Below are 17,284 nucleotides of genomic sequence, written 5' to 3'. Positions count from 1 at the left end.
GGGAGGTCATGTTGCAGTGTATAAGACGTTGGTGAGACCGCTTTTAGAATATTGTGTTCATTTCTAGGCACCATGTTATAGGAAAGATATTGTCAAGCTTGCATGGGTTCAGAAATGATTTACAAGGATGTTGCCAGGACTAGATGGTGTGAGCTATAGGGAAAGGTTGAGTAGGCTGGGTCTCTATTCCATGGATCGCAGGAGAGTGAGAGGAAATCTTATAGGGGTGTACAAAATCATGAGATGAATAGATTGGTTAGATGCACAGTCTCTTGCCCAGAGTAGGGTAATCGAGGACCAGAGGACATAGGTTCAAGGTGAAAGGGAAAAGATTTAATAGGAATCCGAGGGGTAATCTTTTCACACAAAGGGTGGTGGGTGTATGTGTAATTCCGGTCCTAAACTTACTGCCCTTAGTCTGGTTCAGTCAAACACCAAATACGAGCACTGGAAATCCAACTCTTATATTACACCAAACCAATACAATACCTAATCCAATACTGTGGGTCCGATCCTTGTCTCTACTTATTCGAGCCCAACAGCCTTGCGCAAATAGAACACGTACCCCAGAAGATCGACACACCCCAATGAGCTCCCCCCTCTTTTATACCTTTACAGACCCTTGGCATGAAAATACATGGGGGGTGGGGGGGCACCCCTACAAGCCAATTATCAATAAGGGTTGCAGAATACATTGAATGACAGTTCCCTAACTCAATCATAAAATATCACATAACATAGTTTCCACACAAAGCACTTAGGGGGAAACAATTCTGTTGGGTAAAGAAACATTCTCCCAGGTAAATAAACATCGTGGGTAAGGTCCCTCTTCTGGACCAATCATAATTAGCAGCGGGAAGACTCTGCAACATTGCAACCCATCATTTCCCCAACTAATCCCAAGCATGTGTATGCAACTGCTGTATTGAAGGCAGCGTCATCCCTTTCTGGAGAGCAACCTGGATGGGATCAATGCGAACACATCCTACCTGAGTTGCATCTTCTGCCCACACCTGCGGGTCCACATACCCGCATACCTCACTTCCCAGATGCTGGCATAGCTGGGCAACAACTGTCCTCTGGGTCTGATCAAACTCAACAGTACATTGGTTAGACAAGCTCTGTTCTTCATATATATTCGGATCTGCCAGATCAATTGCTTTCTTTACCATTGCTCCCAAGTCCTTCACACTTGCTGGAAAATTCACCTTCCTCGTTATGTGTGGAGCAACCTCTGAAGCTCGTTTCCATAAATATAGGGGTATTTTAATGTACTCTGCAGTTCCTCTTTGTCCTGTTGCCTGTGCCAAATTATTCACGTTTCATTTTTTTTCCTTCTTGAGGTCTGAAAAAGATTTTCTAATTCTTTATTTTTGCCACTTCTATCATAGCCCAATGTGATATGAAGCGGAAACTCATCTACTAGGTCTAAGGACCACCATGTTGCTGTTGAATAGCACTGCCTTTCGGGAGCCCATGGGGGTTACTATTATTCCACCATCGCTGCATTCAATTTTCAATTGAAATGCGCAGAGCAAATCTCTAGCCATTAAATTGCAATCCAATCCAGTTGTTATTACGAATCTATGTTTTATTGCCTTGCTTCGATACACCACTTCAAGTGACTTAGAGATGGGATACTGGCAAATTTGTCCCTGAAATCCGGACAGGCTCTGAACCTCACTAGAATTGGCAAGGTTATAAATTGATTGAAGAAATGACATGGATGCTCCTGTATCTATCAAACAGGTGCATATCCTTCCTTCTACTCGCAATGATAGTACATGTTCTTCATCAGATTTGCATCCGTTCACCACCAACTTAGCTAATCGGGAACGTGAGAATGGCTTATATTGAGAGAAGGGTGTTTCTCTTCTCTGTCACTGATTTATTTGCCTGTTCCCTCTCTGCTGTCACTGTTCGCCCCCTCCTTTCTGTTGTTTCGTGTCGGGCACCCCCTACTCCAGTGACCTTGTCCGCCGCAAGTACAACATTGGCCTGGTCCCAATACTCTATTCCCTTTCCAGTGTTGTCTTGGAGAAATTGGTTCTAAGGGAGGTGGTTCTTCAGGGTAACCTGGACAATCCCGTTCTGGCGCCCTTGTCCAATCTGGCGCATCATGCCTTGCTCTTGCCTGAAGACTATTCCATAAGTCTAAATTAGATCTTGGCACATCCTTTTTCATTATGTATTCAGTTTTTGCCTTAGCGACCGGCTGGTTCTCTTGTTTTCTAATATCTTTCCAGTGATACCTAACTTCACGGACCATTTGACTTGCACTATTCTCGGACCAATCCATGTTGTTTGTCTTGATTGCTTCTCCTACATTAGTTGGCAGACAGTTTAACAAAATTGAGCAGTACTAGGGAGAATTCACCTCGTTCCGAAAATTTACATCTCCCGACTGATCCATACATAGTTCCAAGAACCTTTCTAAAAACTCCACTGATCCCTCTCCTTTCTTTGGTCTAACATCCAAAATCCTAGCGATGTCTATTGGCGTTTGGAGGGTAGTGGCAAGGGCAGTTAAAACTGCATCTTCTCCTGCATTGTTATTGGCAATTACATTAGCCAGTACCTCGTGAGTTGGGTGTCCTAAAGTGGCGAGGAACCTGGTATGTTCTATAGGAGTTATGATCTGTTGTATTGCAGCCCACAAATCTCTCGAATCCGCTTGATACACACGCATAGTGGTCCGGATATAGTCCACAAAGGAAGCAGGTGATTTCTTTCTGTCAGGTATTTTACTCGGTACAGCCATCATTTCATCTGCTTTCCATGGGGAGTACACATCAATAGTTCGAGGATTGTTGGCACCAACTGCATTAGGCAGATCAAAGGCTGGGTTAGGCATCTCCCTAACTGGGAACTGGCGGCGAGATAATTGCTCTGCCTGCAAAATTTTTCCTATGCCTGACTCCCTCTCAGTGTCCCTAGATACTACATCACCCTCCGATGTATCATCCTCATCACTAGGAGGAAGGCGGTACTTTTTAAAAGCATGTCTTTTCTCTCTGGGTGGTCGTTTTATTTTCCTAGGTTTAGGTTCATAAACTGGTTCTGGTGGTTGTTCTTTTTCTTGAAATATCGATGCTATTTTCTTTGTCTTGCTCCCTGTACTGAGCGCTGCTGGAATATCTGTTAGTGCTGGAGCTGTTGGGGTCAAGGAACTCTGTGCTGGTGCTGCTGTCTGGGGAGCAGGTGATACTATAGGATTACTATGAGCAGGGGGTGTGGGTGATGCTGCAGGCACAGGAGGTCTGTGAGGTACATAAGGTGCTGGAGATGGAGGTGACATAGGGAGCGCAAGGGGAATAAGGTGGATGCTGCAAACTTCTCTTGATATGAATACTTTCCTAATCTTCCAAATATTCCTCGTCTCCACCTTCCAAACCAAAGCCAACCAACGAGTCCCTCAACTCTAATTCTACAAGTGCCACTTTTCCTTCAAGAGTCCTCTTAGTCTCCCGTTCCCTATGTTCTTTATAAGCACATCCACATTCCTTTTTCAAAGTATCCAGAGGTTTATTCCTTTCATCTTTTAATTCTATTCCAAGTTTCAAAGCTGCCTTCTGCCAATTTGTCATTATTGCAGCCACACTATGTTTTCTTAATCCTTCATAATATTGTCTCCACAGCCCAAAAAATTCCTTTGCTGTCTCACTTTGACTATATTGACAAATAATCTTTTCAATATATCTCACGCCCTCCAGGGTTCCCTTCAGGCAACAACTCATCTTCTAATTTCTTATTCAAAGTTCCCGAGAAATGCTTTAATCTCTTTACCTCTTTAGAGAACTTACTGCAAACCATTTGTAATGGGCTCTCGGGGTCTGTCGCTGTATCAATCACAATCTGGTTTCCCATTGTTACTTACAATGCCTTATAAGTTCTTCAACGCACTAGTAAGTCTCTCACAAGACAAGGGCGGGGTGGAAGATTGCAACCTTCACGTGGTCTGCCCTGTTTCGACTAATGCAATCAACTCGACGTGCACAAACGGAAGATCAAATAGAACAAGTTGTCCAACAACTTTAGGCTGTGCACGCCACATGAAAGAAGAAGAAGAAGAAGTCAAGGACACAAATTCCTAACACCGAACAAGTTTTTTCACACAACCTTTCTCCTTTCAACAGGGTACCCAAGAATCTCACACACAGAAATCACACAAGCTTTTATAATGGTAAACACTCTCAGCTCAAGGTGGGGACCACCTTCTACATGGAACAATCAAACGCACTTCAGCAGCAAATTTCCTGAACATAAACACTTGAATCCAAACAAAAACAGATAAGGTTGTAACACGCAAGCAAAATCACACTCAAACAAGAAATAATACTGCTAATAATTATCAAACATAAACACACTACAATATAAAATATATGCATTCGATTACAGTACAATTCTAAAGTTAATCGCACTATTTTAAATGACACTAGATCATGCTATATTAATATACAGCCACGATTCAAACTACGATTACAACAGCAGCATTAATCACACAATCGCTATATTACAATTACGGAGTTATATACAATTACGGCGCTATTTTACAAGATCAAAACAGATCTCTATACAATAACCAGTAGCCTTCAATATAAATGCCCTGAATTTGGTAAAATTTAAATCGGAAAATTTAGATCACTGTCCGGATACTAGACGGGTCCCCCCTCTCAGTGTTGATTTTAAAGTATTCTCAGCCAATTTTTCTCCAGCACTGAGTTCCCAGTACTGTTTGGGACTTAAACTACACACAGGCGCAGTCTCGAAGCCCCTGTGTCTTCAGCACCTACCCGCTTCGTGCTGGTTCTCGATGCTGATCTTTATAGTGTCGTCTTTCCAGTCGCACTCTCAGCACCGATTCAGTACTTTCCCTCTTAGTACTGACCTTCTCAGTCCTGTCTTTGAGGATATCTTGAAATCTATATTCCAGGCTGAGTGGGGCCCTAAAACCCCAGGGTCTACCAACCCTCAAACCTCGGGCCAGTTTCAGTGGAATCCCGATTGCAACAGCTGTCGCCTTACCAATGGTGTGGGGCCTTTAACCCACTAGAGAATAACCTCTAGCAGACTATTATCTAAATGGTGGCCGATTAGGAAAAGGGGAGATGCAGCGAGACCTGGGTGTCATGGTACACCAGTCATTGAAAGTAGGCATGCAGGTGCAGCAGGCAGTGAAGAAAGCGAATGGTATGTTAGCTTTCATAGCAAAAGGATTTGAGTATAGGAGCAGGGAAGTTCTACTGCAGTTGTACAGGGTCTTGGTGAGACCACACCTGGAGTATTGCGTACAGTTTTGGTCTCCAAATCTGAGGAAGGACATTATTACCATAGAGGGAGTGCAGAGAAGGTTCACCAGACTGATTCCTGGGATGTCAGGACTGTCTTATGAAGAAAGACTGGATAGACTTGGTTTATACTCTCTAGAATTTAGGAGATTGAGAGGGGATCTTATAGAAACTTACAAAATTCTTAAGGGGTTGGACAGGCTAGATGCAGGAAGATTGTTCCCGATGTTGGGGAAGTCCAGGACAAGGGGTCACAGCTTAAGGATAAGGGGGAAATCCTTTAAAACCGAGATGAGAAAAACTTTTTTCACACAGAGAGTGGTGAATCTCTGGAACTCTCTGCCACAGAGGGTAGTTGAGGCCAGTTCATTGGCTATATTTAAGAGGGAGTTAGGTGTGGCCCTTGTGGCTAAAGGGATCAGAGGGTATGGAGAGAAGGCAGGTACGGGATACTGAGTTGGATGATCAGCCATGATCATATTGAATGGCGGTGCAGGCTCGAAGGGCCGAATGGCCTACTCCTGCACCTAATTTCTATGTTTCTATGTTTCTAACCTTTTGAGCCCAACTCCCACCTTCCTTGGGCCTCAAACCCCCTAGACGGGGACTCAAACTCTCTAGGGCCTCAAACCCTCGCCCTCAGTGCTCGCCAGACTACTAATCTTCTATCGATCTTGTTGGGAATCCAAGCACAAGCACGTGTATGACCGATTCGTCGTCAGATCAGCGGAGCAGGGAAAACCGATGCAAAAGTCACACCATGGCGCTAGTTTCTCCTCCCGCAATCCACCACGACTCAATTCCCTGACCGCAAATTTATGTTTGGCAATCATTTAAGAAACAGTTAGAAAACGTACATGGATAGGACATTGTTGGCCGGTGTGGGCAAGTTGGGCCAAAGGGCACATTTCCACACTGTATCTCTCTATGACTATGACTAACGGTCTCGACCTGAAACATCAACTATCCAAGTTCCCCAGATATGTTGCCTGACCCACTGAGTTACTCCAGCAATGTGTGGCTTTTAAAAAAAAGATTATACCTTTTGTTCTGCATTTGGGACTATCATATGCTGCAATGGAGCAGCTGGGCTTGTACACTCTGGAATTTAGAAGGATGAGAAGGGATCTCATTGAAACATATAAGATTGTTAAGGGCTTGAACACGCTAGAGGCAGGAAACATGGTCCCGATGTTGGGGGAGTCCAGAACCAGGGGCCACAGTTTAAGAATAAGGAGTAAGCCATTTAGAATGGAGACGAGGAAACACTTTTTCTCACAGAGAGTGGTGTGTCTGTGGAATTCTCTGCCTCAGAGGGCGGTGGAGGCAGGTTCTCTGGATGCTTTGAAGAGAGAACTAGATAGGGCTCTTAAAAATAGCGGAGTCAGGGGATATGGGGAGAAGGCAGGAACGGGGCACTGATTGGGTATGATCAGCCATGATCACATTAAATGGCGGTGCTGGCTCGAAGGGCCGTATGGCCTACTCCTGCATCTATTGTCTATTCCCCAACAACCCACATAATTTTCCATTCGACTCCTTCAGTCATGTTAAACACTCTCTTAAATCACCTATTTATTTATGTATTTGACAGAATGGACCTTAATGTGTGCAACCTGGTCTTGTGATATAACGCTTGTCCCCAGAATCAGCACTCCACAGTTCCCTAATTTTCCAGCAGATAATTTTCCAGACCTCAAATTGGAACTCCAAATGGATTTTAGCCAGAGAGTATAAACATTGTTACATAATCTGCTCTCTTCTACCAGTGCCTGAGACAATTTACAACTTATAATTGTATAAAGGGTAAGAGTGTTGTAAAAACAAGCCTGAAGGCTTTGTGTCTCAATGCAAGGAGCATTCGTAATAAGGTGGATGAGTTGAATGTGCAGATAGCTATTAATGACTATGATATAGTTGGGATCACGGAGACATGGCTCCAGGGTGACCAAGGCTGGGAGCTGAAAATCCAGGGATATTCAATATTCAGGAGGGATAGACAGAAAGGAAAAGGAGGTGGGGTAGCGTTGCTGGTTAGAGAGGAGATTAACGCAATAGAAAGGAAGAACATTAGCTTGGAGGATGTGGAATCAATATGGGTAGAGCTGCGAAACACTAAGGGGCAGAAAACGCTAGTGGGAGTTGTGTACAGGCCACCTAACAGTAGTAATGGAGTTGGGGATGGCATCAAACAGGAAATTAGAAATGCGTGCAACAAAGGTTAAACAGTTATAATGGGTGACTTCAATCTACATATAGATTGGGTGAATCAAATTGGCAAGGGTGCTGAGGAAGAGGATTTCTTGGAATGTATGCGGGATAGTTTTCTAAACCAACATGTAGAGGAACCAACGAGAGAGCAGGCTATTCTAGACTGGGTATTGAGTAATGAGGAAGGGTTAGTTAGCAGTCTTGTTGTGCGTGGCCCCTTGGACAAGAGTGACCATAATATGGTTGAGTTCTTCATTAGGATGGAGAGTGACATTGTTAATTCAGAAACAAGGGTCCTGAACTTAAAGAAAGGTAACTTTGAGGGTATGAGACATGAATTGGCCAAGATAGACTGGCAATTGATTCTTAAAGGGTTGACGGTGGATATGCAATGGAAGGCATTTAAAGACTGCATGGATGAGCTACAACAATTGTTCATCCCAGTTTGGCAAAAGAATAAATCAGGGAAGGTAGTGCATCCGTGGATAACAAGGGAAATCAGGGATAGTATCAAAACAAAAGATGAAGCATACAAATTAGCCAGAAAAAGCAGCCTACCAGAGGAATGGGAGAAATTCAGAGTCCAGCAGAGGAGGACAAAAGGCTTAATTAGGAAAGGGAAAATAGATTATGAAAGAAAACTGGCAGGGAACATAAAAACTGACTGCAAAAGTTTTTATAGATATGTGAAGAGAAAAAGATTAGTTAAAACAAATGTAGGTCCCTTGCAGTCAGAAACAGGTGAATTGATCATGGGGAACAAGGACATGGCAGACCAATTGAATAATTACTTTGGTTCTGTCTTCACTAAGGAAGACATAAATAATCTGCCGGAAATAACAGGGGACCGGGGGTCAATTGAGATGGAGGAACTGAGTGAAATCCAGGTTAGCCGGGAAGTGGTGTTGGGTAAATTGAATGGATTAAAGGCCGATAAATCCCCAGGGCCAGATAGGCTGCATCCCAGAGTACTTAAGGAAGTAGCCCCAGAAATAGTGGATGCATTAGTGATAATGTTTCAAAACTCTTTAGATTCTGGAGTAGTTCCTGAGGATTGGTGGGTAGCTAATGTAACCCCACTTTTTAAAAAGGGAGGGAGAGAGAAAACGGGGAATTACAGACCAGTTAGTCTAACATCGGTAGTGGGGAAACTGCTAGAATCAGTTATTAAAGATGGGATAGCAGCACATTTGGAAAGTAGTGAAATCATTGGACAAAGTCAGCATGGATTTATGAAAGGTAAATCATGTCTGACGAATCTTATAGAGTTTTTCGAGGATGTAGTAGAGTGGATAAGGGAGAACCAGTGGATGTGTTATATCTGGACTTTCAGAAGGCTTTCGACAAGGTCCCACATAAGAGATTAGTATACAAACTTAAAGCACACGGTATTGGGGGTTTAGTATTGATGTGGCTAGAGAACTGGCTGGCAGACAGGAAGCAAAGAGTAGGAGTAAACTGGTCCTTTTCACAATGGCAGGCAGTGACTAGTGAGGTACCGCAAGGCTCAGTGCTGGGACCCCAGCTATTTACAATATATATTAATGATTTGGACGAGGGAATTGAATGCAACATCTCCAAGTTTGCGGATGACACGAATCTGGGTGGCAGTGTTAGCTGTGAGGTGGATGCTAGGAGGCTGCAAGGTGACTTGGATAGGCTGGGTGAGTGGGCAAATGCATGGCAGATGCAGTATAATGTGGATAAATGTGAGGTTATCCACTTTTAGGCTGTGGGCCGAGCATCAAAAATGTGTCTAGAAATAGGATTTTGTGACCCAAGTCACCAAACTACATGAAATGTTCACATATTGTGTAAAAAAAATTATATAAATCACCCCTGAAACTCGATATGATGAAGACTTGCACATTTTTATTAAATTAGAGAAAAACCGGAAAAATGTCGGGTAATTTTTAGTCCAATCAAAGCACGTTTAACATTGAGTTGTCTGCCAGTTGGCCAATCACGCGCTTTGATTCAGGCTAGCACACAAAATGGCTGAGGGGACTGCACAGATGCCTGTTTTACTGGAGATGTGTTGTTTTGTGGAATACATGTCGTGGAAACTTGCAGCAGGTTAATTGTATTTAGTGGGAAAAGCATTAAAAAGGTCGAAGAATGTGCTGCTAAGTTGATGGAAGTGTTGAAAGTGATGGAAGTCTTGAAAGCAAAGTCCCTGCTGAGGTCCTGGAACACAAAGATTAAGAGCCAGGAACCAACTCTAACTAAAAGGTTAGATCTAAAGTCTGAATTTATGAAAATCTATCTGTATGGAGTTTAATTAATTTAATTGCACCCTTTTATAATGTGAATAAATTCATTCATTCACTTACTTCATTCATTCACTTACTTCATTCATTCACTTACTTCATTCATTCACTTACTTCATTCATTCATGAAATTGAGGGCCTAAACTATATGTTTCCATAACACAGTCAATTAAACATTGTCACTAATGCCAGCCTGTTGTAGAGTAATAAGTCTTTAACAGCTAATCTCGGAGCTGCCTGCGAACGCGGAGCCGCGGATCATCTCCGTGGGCGGGTGGGGGGGGGGGGGGAGGCTGTACATAGTGCCGTCTATAGCGGCCGTTATCAGACCCCGACAACGGGAGAAAAACGGAATGGAATTCCACTGCAATGGAAGCCTATAAATAACGATCGATATCCCTCCGTTTTTTTCCCGTTGTCGGGGTCTGATAACGGCCGCTATAGACGGCACAGACAATTGACTGTGTTGTGGAAACATATAGTTTAGGCCCTCAATTTCATGAATGAATGAATGAATGAAGTAAATGAATGAAGTAAGTGAATGAATGAAGTAAGTGAATGAATGAATTTATTCACATTATAAAAGGGTGCAATTAAATTAATTAAACTCCATACATAGAAACATAGAAATTAGGTGCAGGAGTAGGCCATTCGGCCCTTCGAGCCTGCACCGCCATTCAATATGATCATGGCTGATCATCCAACTCAGTATCCCGTACCTGCCTTCTCTCCATACCCTCTGATCCCCTTAGCCACAAGGGCCACATCTAACTCCCTCTTAAATATAGCCAATGAACTGGCCTCGACTACCCTCTGTGGCAGGGAGTTCCAGAGATTCACCACTCTCTGTGTGAAAAAAGTTCTTCTCATCTCGGTTTTAAAGGATTTCCTCCTTATCCTTAAGCTGTGACCCCTTGTCCTGGACTTCCCCAACATCGGGAGCAATCTTCCTGCATCTAGCCTGTCCAACTCCTTAAGAATTTTGTAAGTTTCTATAAGATCCCCTCTCAATCTCCTAAATTCTAGAGAGTATAAACCAAGTCTATCCAGTCTTTCTTCATAAGACAGTCCTGACATCCCAGGAATCAGTCTGGTGAACCTTCTCTGCACTCCCTCTATGGCAATAATGTCCTTCCTCAGATTTGGAGACCAAAACTGTACGCAATACTCCAGGTGTGGTCTCACCAAGACCCTGTACAACTGCAGTAGAACCTCCCTGCTCCTATACTCAAATCCTTTTGCTATGAAAGCTAACATACCATTCGCTTTCTTCACTGCCTGCTGCACCTGCATGCCCACTTTCAATGACTGGTGTACCATGACACCCAGGTCTCGCTGCATCTCCCCTTTTCCTAGTCGGCCACCATTTAGATAATAGTCTGCTTTCCTGTTTTTGCCACCAAAATGGATAACCTCACATTTATCCACATTATACTGCATCTGCCAAACATTTGCCCACTCACCCAGCCTATCCAAGTCACCTTGCAAACTCCTAGCATCCTCCTCACAGCTAACACTGCCCCCCAGCTTAGTGTAATCCGCAAACTTGGAGATATTGCCTTCAATTCCCTCATCCAGATCATTAATATATATTGTAAATAGCTGGGGTCCCAGCACTGAGCCTTGCGGTACCCCACTAGTCACTGCCTGCCATTGTGAAAAGGACCCGTTTACTCCTACTCTTTGCTTCCTGTTTGCCAGCCAGTTCTCTATCCACATCAATACTGAACCCCCAATGCCGTGTGCTTTAAGTTTGTAAACTAATCTCTTATGTGGGACCTTGTCGAAAGCCTTCTGGAAGTCCAGATACACCACATCCACTGGTTCTCCCCTATCCACGCTACTAGTTACATCCTCGAAAAATTCTATAAGATTCGTCAGACATGATTTACCTTTTGTAAATCCATGCTGACTTTGTCCAATGATTTCACCACTTTCCAAATGTGCTGCTATCCCATCTTTAATAACTGACTCTAGCAGTTTCCCCACTACCGATGTTAGACTAACTGGTCTGTAATTCCCCGTTTTCTCTCTCCCTCCGTTCATAAAAAGTGGGGTTACGTTTGCTACCCGCCAATCCTCAGGAACTACTCCAGAATCTAAAGAGTTTTGAAAGATTATTACTAATGCATCCACTATTTCTGGAGCTATTTCCTTAAGTACTCTGGGATGCAGCCTATCTGGCCCTGGGGATTTATCGGCCTTTAATCCATTCAATTTACCCAACACCACTTCCCGGCTAACCTGGATTTCACTCAATTCCTCCAACTCCTTTGACTCGCGGTCCCCTGCTATTTCCGGCAGATTATTTATGTCTTCCTTAGTGAAGACGGAACCAAAGTAGTTATTCAATTGGTCTGCCATATCCTTGTTCCCCATGATCAACTCACCTGTTTCTGACTGCAAGGGACCTACATTTGTTTTAACTAATCTCTTTCTTTTCACATATCTATAAAAACCTTTGCAGTCAGTTTTTATGTTCCCTGCCAGTTTTCTTTCATAATCTATTTTTCCTTTCCTAATTAAGCCCTTTGTCCTCCTCTGCTGGTCTCTGAATTTCTCCCAGTCCTCCGGTATGCTGCTTTTTCTGGCTAATTTGTACGCATCATCCTTCGCTTTGATACTATCCCTGATTTCCCTTGTTATCCACGGATGCACTACCTTCCCTGATTTATTCTTTTGCCAAACTGGGATGAACAATTTTTGTAGTTCATCCATGCAGTCTTTAAATGTCTTCCATTGCATATCCACCGTCAACCCTTTTAGAATTAATTGCCAGTCAATCTTGGCCAATTCACGTCTCATACCCTCAAAGTTACCTTTCTTTAAGTTCAGAACCATTGTTTCTGAATTAACAATGACACTCTCCATCCTAATGAAGAACTCAACCATATTATGGTCACTCTTGCCCAAGGGGGCACGTACAACAAGACTGCTAACTAACCCTTCCTCATTACTCAATACCCAGTCTAAAATAGCCTGCTCTCTCGTTGGTTCCTCTACATGTTGATTTAGATAACTATCCCGCATACATTCCAAGAAATCCTCTTCCTCAGCACCCCAGCCAATTTGATTCACCCAATCTATATGTAGATTGAAGTCACCCATTATAACGGTTTTGCCTTTGTCACACGCATTTCGAATTTCCTGTTTGATACCATCTCCAACTTCACTACTACTGTTAGGTGGCCTGTACACAACACCCACCAGCGCTTTCTGCCCCTTAGTGTTTCGCAGCTCTACCCATACCGATTCCACATCCTGCAAACTAATGTCTTTTCTTTCCATTTAGGTAGATTTTCATAAATTCAGACTTTAGATCTAACCTTTTAGTTAGAGTTGGTTCCTGGCTCTTAATCTTTGTGTTCCAGGACCTCAGCAGGGACTTTGCTTTCAAGACTTCCATCACTTTCAACACTTCCATCAACTTAGCAGCACATTCTTCAGCCTTTTTAATGCTTTTCCCACTAAATACAATTAACCTGCTGCAAGTTTTCACGACATGTATTCCACAAAACAACACATCGGAATCTCCAGTAAAACAGGCATCTGTGAAGCCCCCTCAGCCATTTTGTGTGCTAGCCTGAAGCAAAGCGCGTGATTGGCCAACTGGCAGACAACTCAATGTTAAACGTGCTTTGATTGGACTAAAAATTACCCAACATTTTTCCGGTTTTTCTCTAATTTAATAAAAATGTGCAAGTCTTCTTCATATCGAGTTTCAGGGGTGATTTATATGATTTTTTTTACACAATATGTGAACATTTCATGTAGTTTGATGACTTGGGTCACGAAACTGCAGAATAAAGCTCCTCGGCCCACAGCCTATTTGGTGGCAAAAACAGGAAAGTAGACTATTATCTGAATGGCGGCCGATTAGGAAAGGTGGAGATGCAACGAGACCTGGGTGTCATGGTACACCAGTCATTGAAAGTAGGCATGCAGGTGCAGCAGGCAGTGAAGAAAGCGAATGGTATGTTAGCATTCATAGCAAAAGGATTTGAGTATAGGAGCAGGGAGGTTCTACTGCAGTTGTACAGGGTCTTGGTGAGACCACACCTGGAGTATTGCGTGCATTTATGGTCTCCTAATCTGAGGAAAGACATTCTTGCCATAGAGGGAGTACAGAGAAGGTTCACCAGACTGATTCCTGGGATGTCAGGACTTTCATATGAAGAAAGACTGGATAGACTCGGCTTGTACTCGCTAGAATTTAGAAGATTGAGGGGGGATCTTATAGAAACTTACAAAATTCTTAAGGGGTTGGACAGAAGATTGTTCCCGATGTTGGGGAAGTCCAGAACAAGGGGTCACAGTTTAAGGATAAGGGGGAAATCTTTTAGGACCGAGATGAGGAAAACATTTTTCACACAGAGTGTGGTGAATCTGGAATTCTCTGCCACAGAAGGTAGTTGAGGCCAGTTCATTGGCTATATTTAAGAGGGAGTTAGATGTAGCCCTTGTGGCTAAAGGGATCAGGGGGTATGGAGAGAAGGCACGTACAGGATACTGAGTTGGATGATCAGCCATGATCATATTGAATGGCGGTGCAGGCTCGAAGGGCCGAATGGCCTACTCCTGCACCTATTTTCTATGTTTCTATGTTTCTATTCTCTATCTGCCCTTTAGAACTTAAAACTAATTAAAATTACAGACAATTGCGGATTCATTTGAGATAATGCCAATTAATTACCTTGGTGCATGAGATTCCAAATTGGGGAAGTAATGCTTGAGTAGGATGGATATCCAATCTGTAAAAGTTATTAAATATTATTGTGTAAAGAGCACACATTGTTGATCTGGAACAACGAGTACTCGTCTCCAGCTGCAAGAATTGAATTTAATCTCCCAGACCTGACAAGAATGATATAAATGAGTGTACTTGTCACATCTGACACTGTCAGGTTTCAGGTGAATGAGAACTTGACAACTGGATGTTAATTGGAATGTAATTTTTTGATCGTCCTTGACACATTGTTGGTGGCAGTTTAATTTCAAAGCAAATGCAGTTGTTCACTTAAACTAATAGAAAGCCACTATTGTTCAATTAAAAAGAGCATTGTCTATATGAAGCTTCATAACACACCACAGTTAAATTGCAAGTGTCTGAATGTATGATCTGGTTCGAGACATTGACAAGTATTTCCAGACTTCATTTTCATGGCATTGAGCTGGTTGGTACAGTTTGTATCATTGGTGTAAAGGGATGTGGACATTTTGTTTTTCCCCTTTATCAGATTTGAAATCTCCTGTTTGTGCTGCTCATAATAATTGTTTTTACTTGGGTTATTACCAGAGTTATATGACTATTAAATAACAATTTTAACTGAAGTATAAATTATAACTGAATTTGTTGTTATTATAATTCATGGAATATTATGCAGATTATAACTGAATTTGAAACTCTTGCTCAGGTTTACAGAATCCTATTGACACCATGTACCACCTCCAGCCTCTGATGTTTATTGGTCTCTTCCCGCTGTTTGTGTTCAATGAAGGTAGGTCTGCGAGCTGGGTCGGTGGCCAGTGCTCTGGAGATCTTGATCACCATAGACCAAACTCCATTTACAATAACTGCACTAAGAACCGCAGATGCTGGTTTGTCAAAATAAAACAAAGTATTGGAGAAATGTAGCTGGTCAGAGAAAATCTCTGGAAGACATCAATAGGTGAAGTTTTGGTTCAGGTGGTGGAGGGGAGGGGGGTGTGGAGAAAGCTGTGAAGAAAAGGTGAGGGTGGACAGAGCCTGGCAAATGATGGGTGGAGACAGGTGAGGGATGTGGGGACGGTCTATTTTGCAGATCGGTGGAGTAGGTAACAAAGGTTGGAAGTGAAAAGGAGCGAACAGGGTGTCAGATAAGGTTGGAGTAGGGTGGGATAGTGGTCAAGCTATCTGTCTCCAAGCCTTTTTCTCTCAGCGATGACCCTTTCTCACGTCTCCAACGTTCTTCCTCATGAGCTACAGCTGCTGGCCTTCTACCCTAGAAACGTAGAAAATAGGTGCAGGAGTAGGCAATTTGGCCCTCCGAGCCAGCGCCGCCATTCAATATGATCATGGCTGATCATCCAAAATCAGTACTCTGTTCCAGCTTTTTCCCCATATCCCTTGATTCCGTTAGCCCTAAGAGCTAAATCTAACTTCCTCTTGAAAACATCCAGTTAATTAGCCTCTACTGCCTTCTGTGGCAGAGAATTCCACAGATTCACAACTCTCTGGGCAAAAAAGTTTTTTTCCATCTCAGTCTTAAATGGCCTACCCCTTATTCTTAAACTGTGACCTCTGGTTCTGGACTCCCTCAACATCAGGAACATTTTTCCTGCATCTAGCCTGTCTAATCCCTTAAAATTTTTACATTTCTATAAGATAACCCCTCATCCTTCTAAATTCCAGTGAATACGAGCCCAGTCAACCCATTCTTTCATCATATGTCAGTTCCACACTCCCGGGAACTAACCTGATGAACCTACACTGCAGTCCCTCAATAGCAAGAATTTCCTTCCTCAAATTAGGAGACCAAAACCACACACAATACTCCAGGTGTGGTTTCACCAGGGCCCTGTACAACTGCAGTCAGACCTCCTTGCTCCTAAACTCAAATCCTCTCGCAATGAAGGCCAACATGCCATTATCTTTCTTCACTGCCTACTATACCTGCTTGCCCATTCCAATCTCACCCCTTATGAATGCTTTGCTCACTCAGTAACAATCCCAATATTCTTATTAAACCACCTGACAAGGCTCTATCGTAGTGTGGCATGCTGACCTGTACCACACTGAGGCCAGGCACCAGCTCTCGGACACCATCTTGTACCTACCCCTTGACCGTGACCCCACAGATGAGCACCAGGCCACCATCTCCCAGACCTCGTCACCTCCAGCATTCTCCCCATCACTACCTCCAACAGTTTCCAAGCCCCATCTTGCCCATCCTGATTTCCTTTCCAAAATCCTCAAATTGGATTGCCATGGTAAACCCATTGTTTCTGCTTGCTCCTGCCTCATCAAACTCATCTCCAAATACCTTGATTATATCTTGCTCCCTCTTGTCCAATCCCTTTAGACCTACATCTAAGACAACTCACACTCACTTCAACATTTCATTCACTTTTAATTCATAGAGCCATAGAGTGATACTGTGTGGAAACAGGCCGTTTGGCCCAACTTGCCCACACCTGCCAACATATCTCAGCTACACTAGTCCCACCTGCCTGCGCTTGGTCCATATCCCTCCAAACCTGTCCTATCCATGTATCTGTCTAACTGTTTCTTAAATGTTGGGATAGCCCCTGCCTCAACTACCTCCTATGGCAGCTTGTTCCATACACCTACCACCTTTTGTGTGAAAAAGTTACCCCTCAAATTCTTATTATATCTTTTCCCCTTCACCTTGAACCTATGTCCTTTGGTCCTCGATTGCCCTACTCTGGGCAAGAGGCTCTGTGCATCTGCCCGATCTATTCCTCTCGTGATTTCATACACCTCTATAAGATCCCCCCCCTCATTCACCTGCGCTC

The 17,284-nt window shown here is 43.2% G+C and overlaps 1 protein-coding gene across 1 annotated transcript in view; it reads left to right on the top strand.

Moving 5' to 3' along the window:
• slc35c2 (solute carrier family 35 member C2) overlaps positions 1–17,284 on the top strand; it is a 54,150-nt gene that overhangs the window by 18,868 nt on the left and 17,998 nt on the right. The window contains exon 6 of the mRNA XM_033042031.1: positions 15,184–15,267. Within this exon, the coding sequence (XP_032897922.1) occupies positions 15,184–15,267 (84 nt within the window). The remainder of the gene's footprint in view (positions 1–15,183; positions 15,268–17,284) is intronic.

The sequence above is a fragment of the Amblyraja radiata genome, chromosome 23 (genome assembly GCF_010909765.2).
Source record: "Amblyraja radiata isolate CabotCenter1 chromosome 23, sAmbRad1.1.pri, whole genome shotgun sequence".
Lineage (NCBI taxonomy): Eukaryota > Metazoa > Chordata > Chondrichthyes > Rajiformes > Rajidae > Amblyraja > Amblyraja radiata.
The sequence above is the reverse complement of the archived record's forward strand: the minus strand, read 5'-3'. Positions and strand labels throughout refer to the sequence as shown.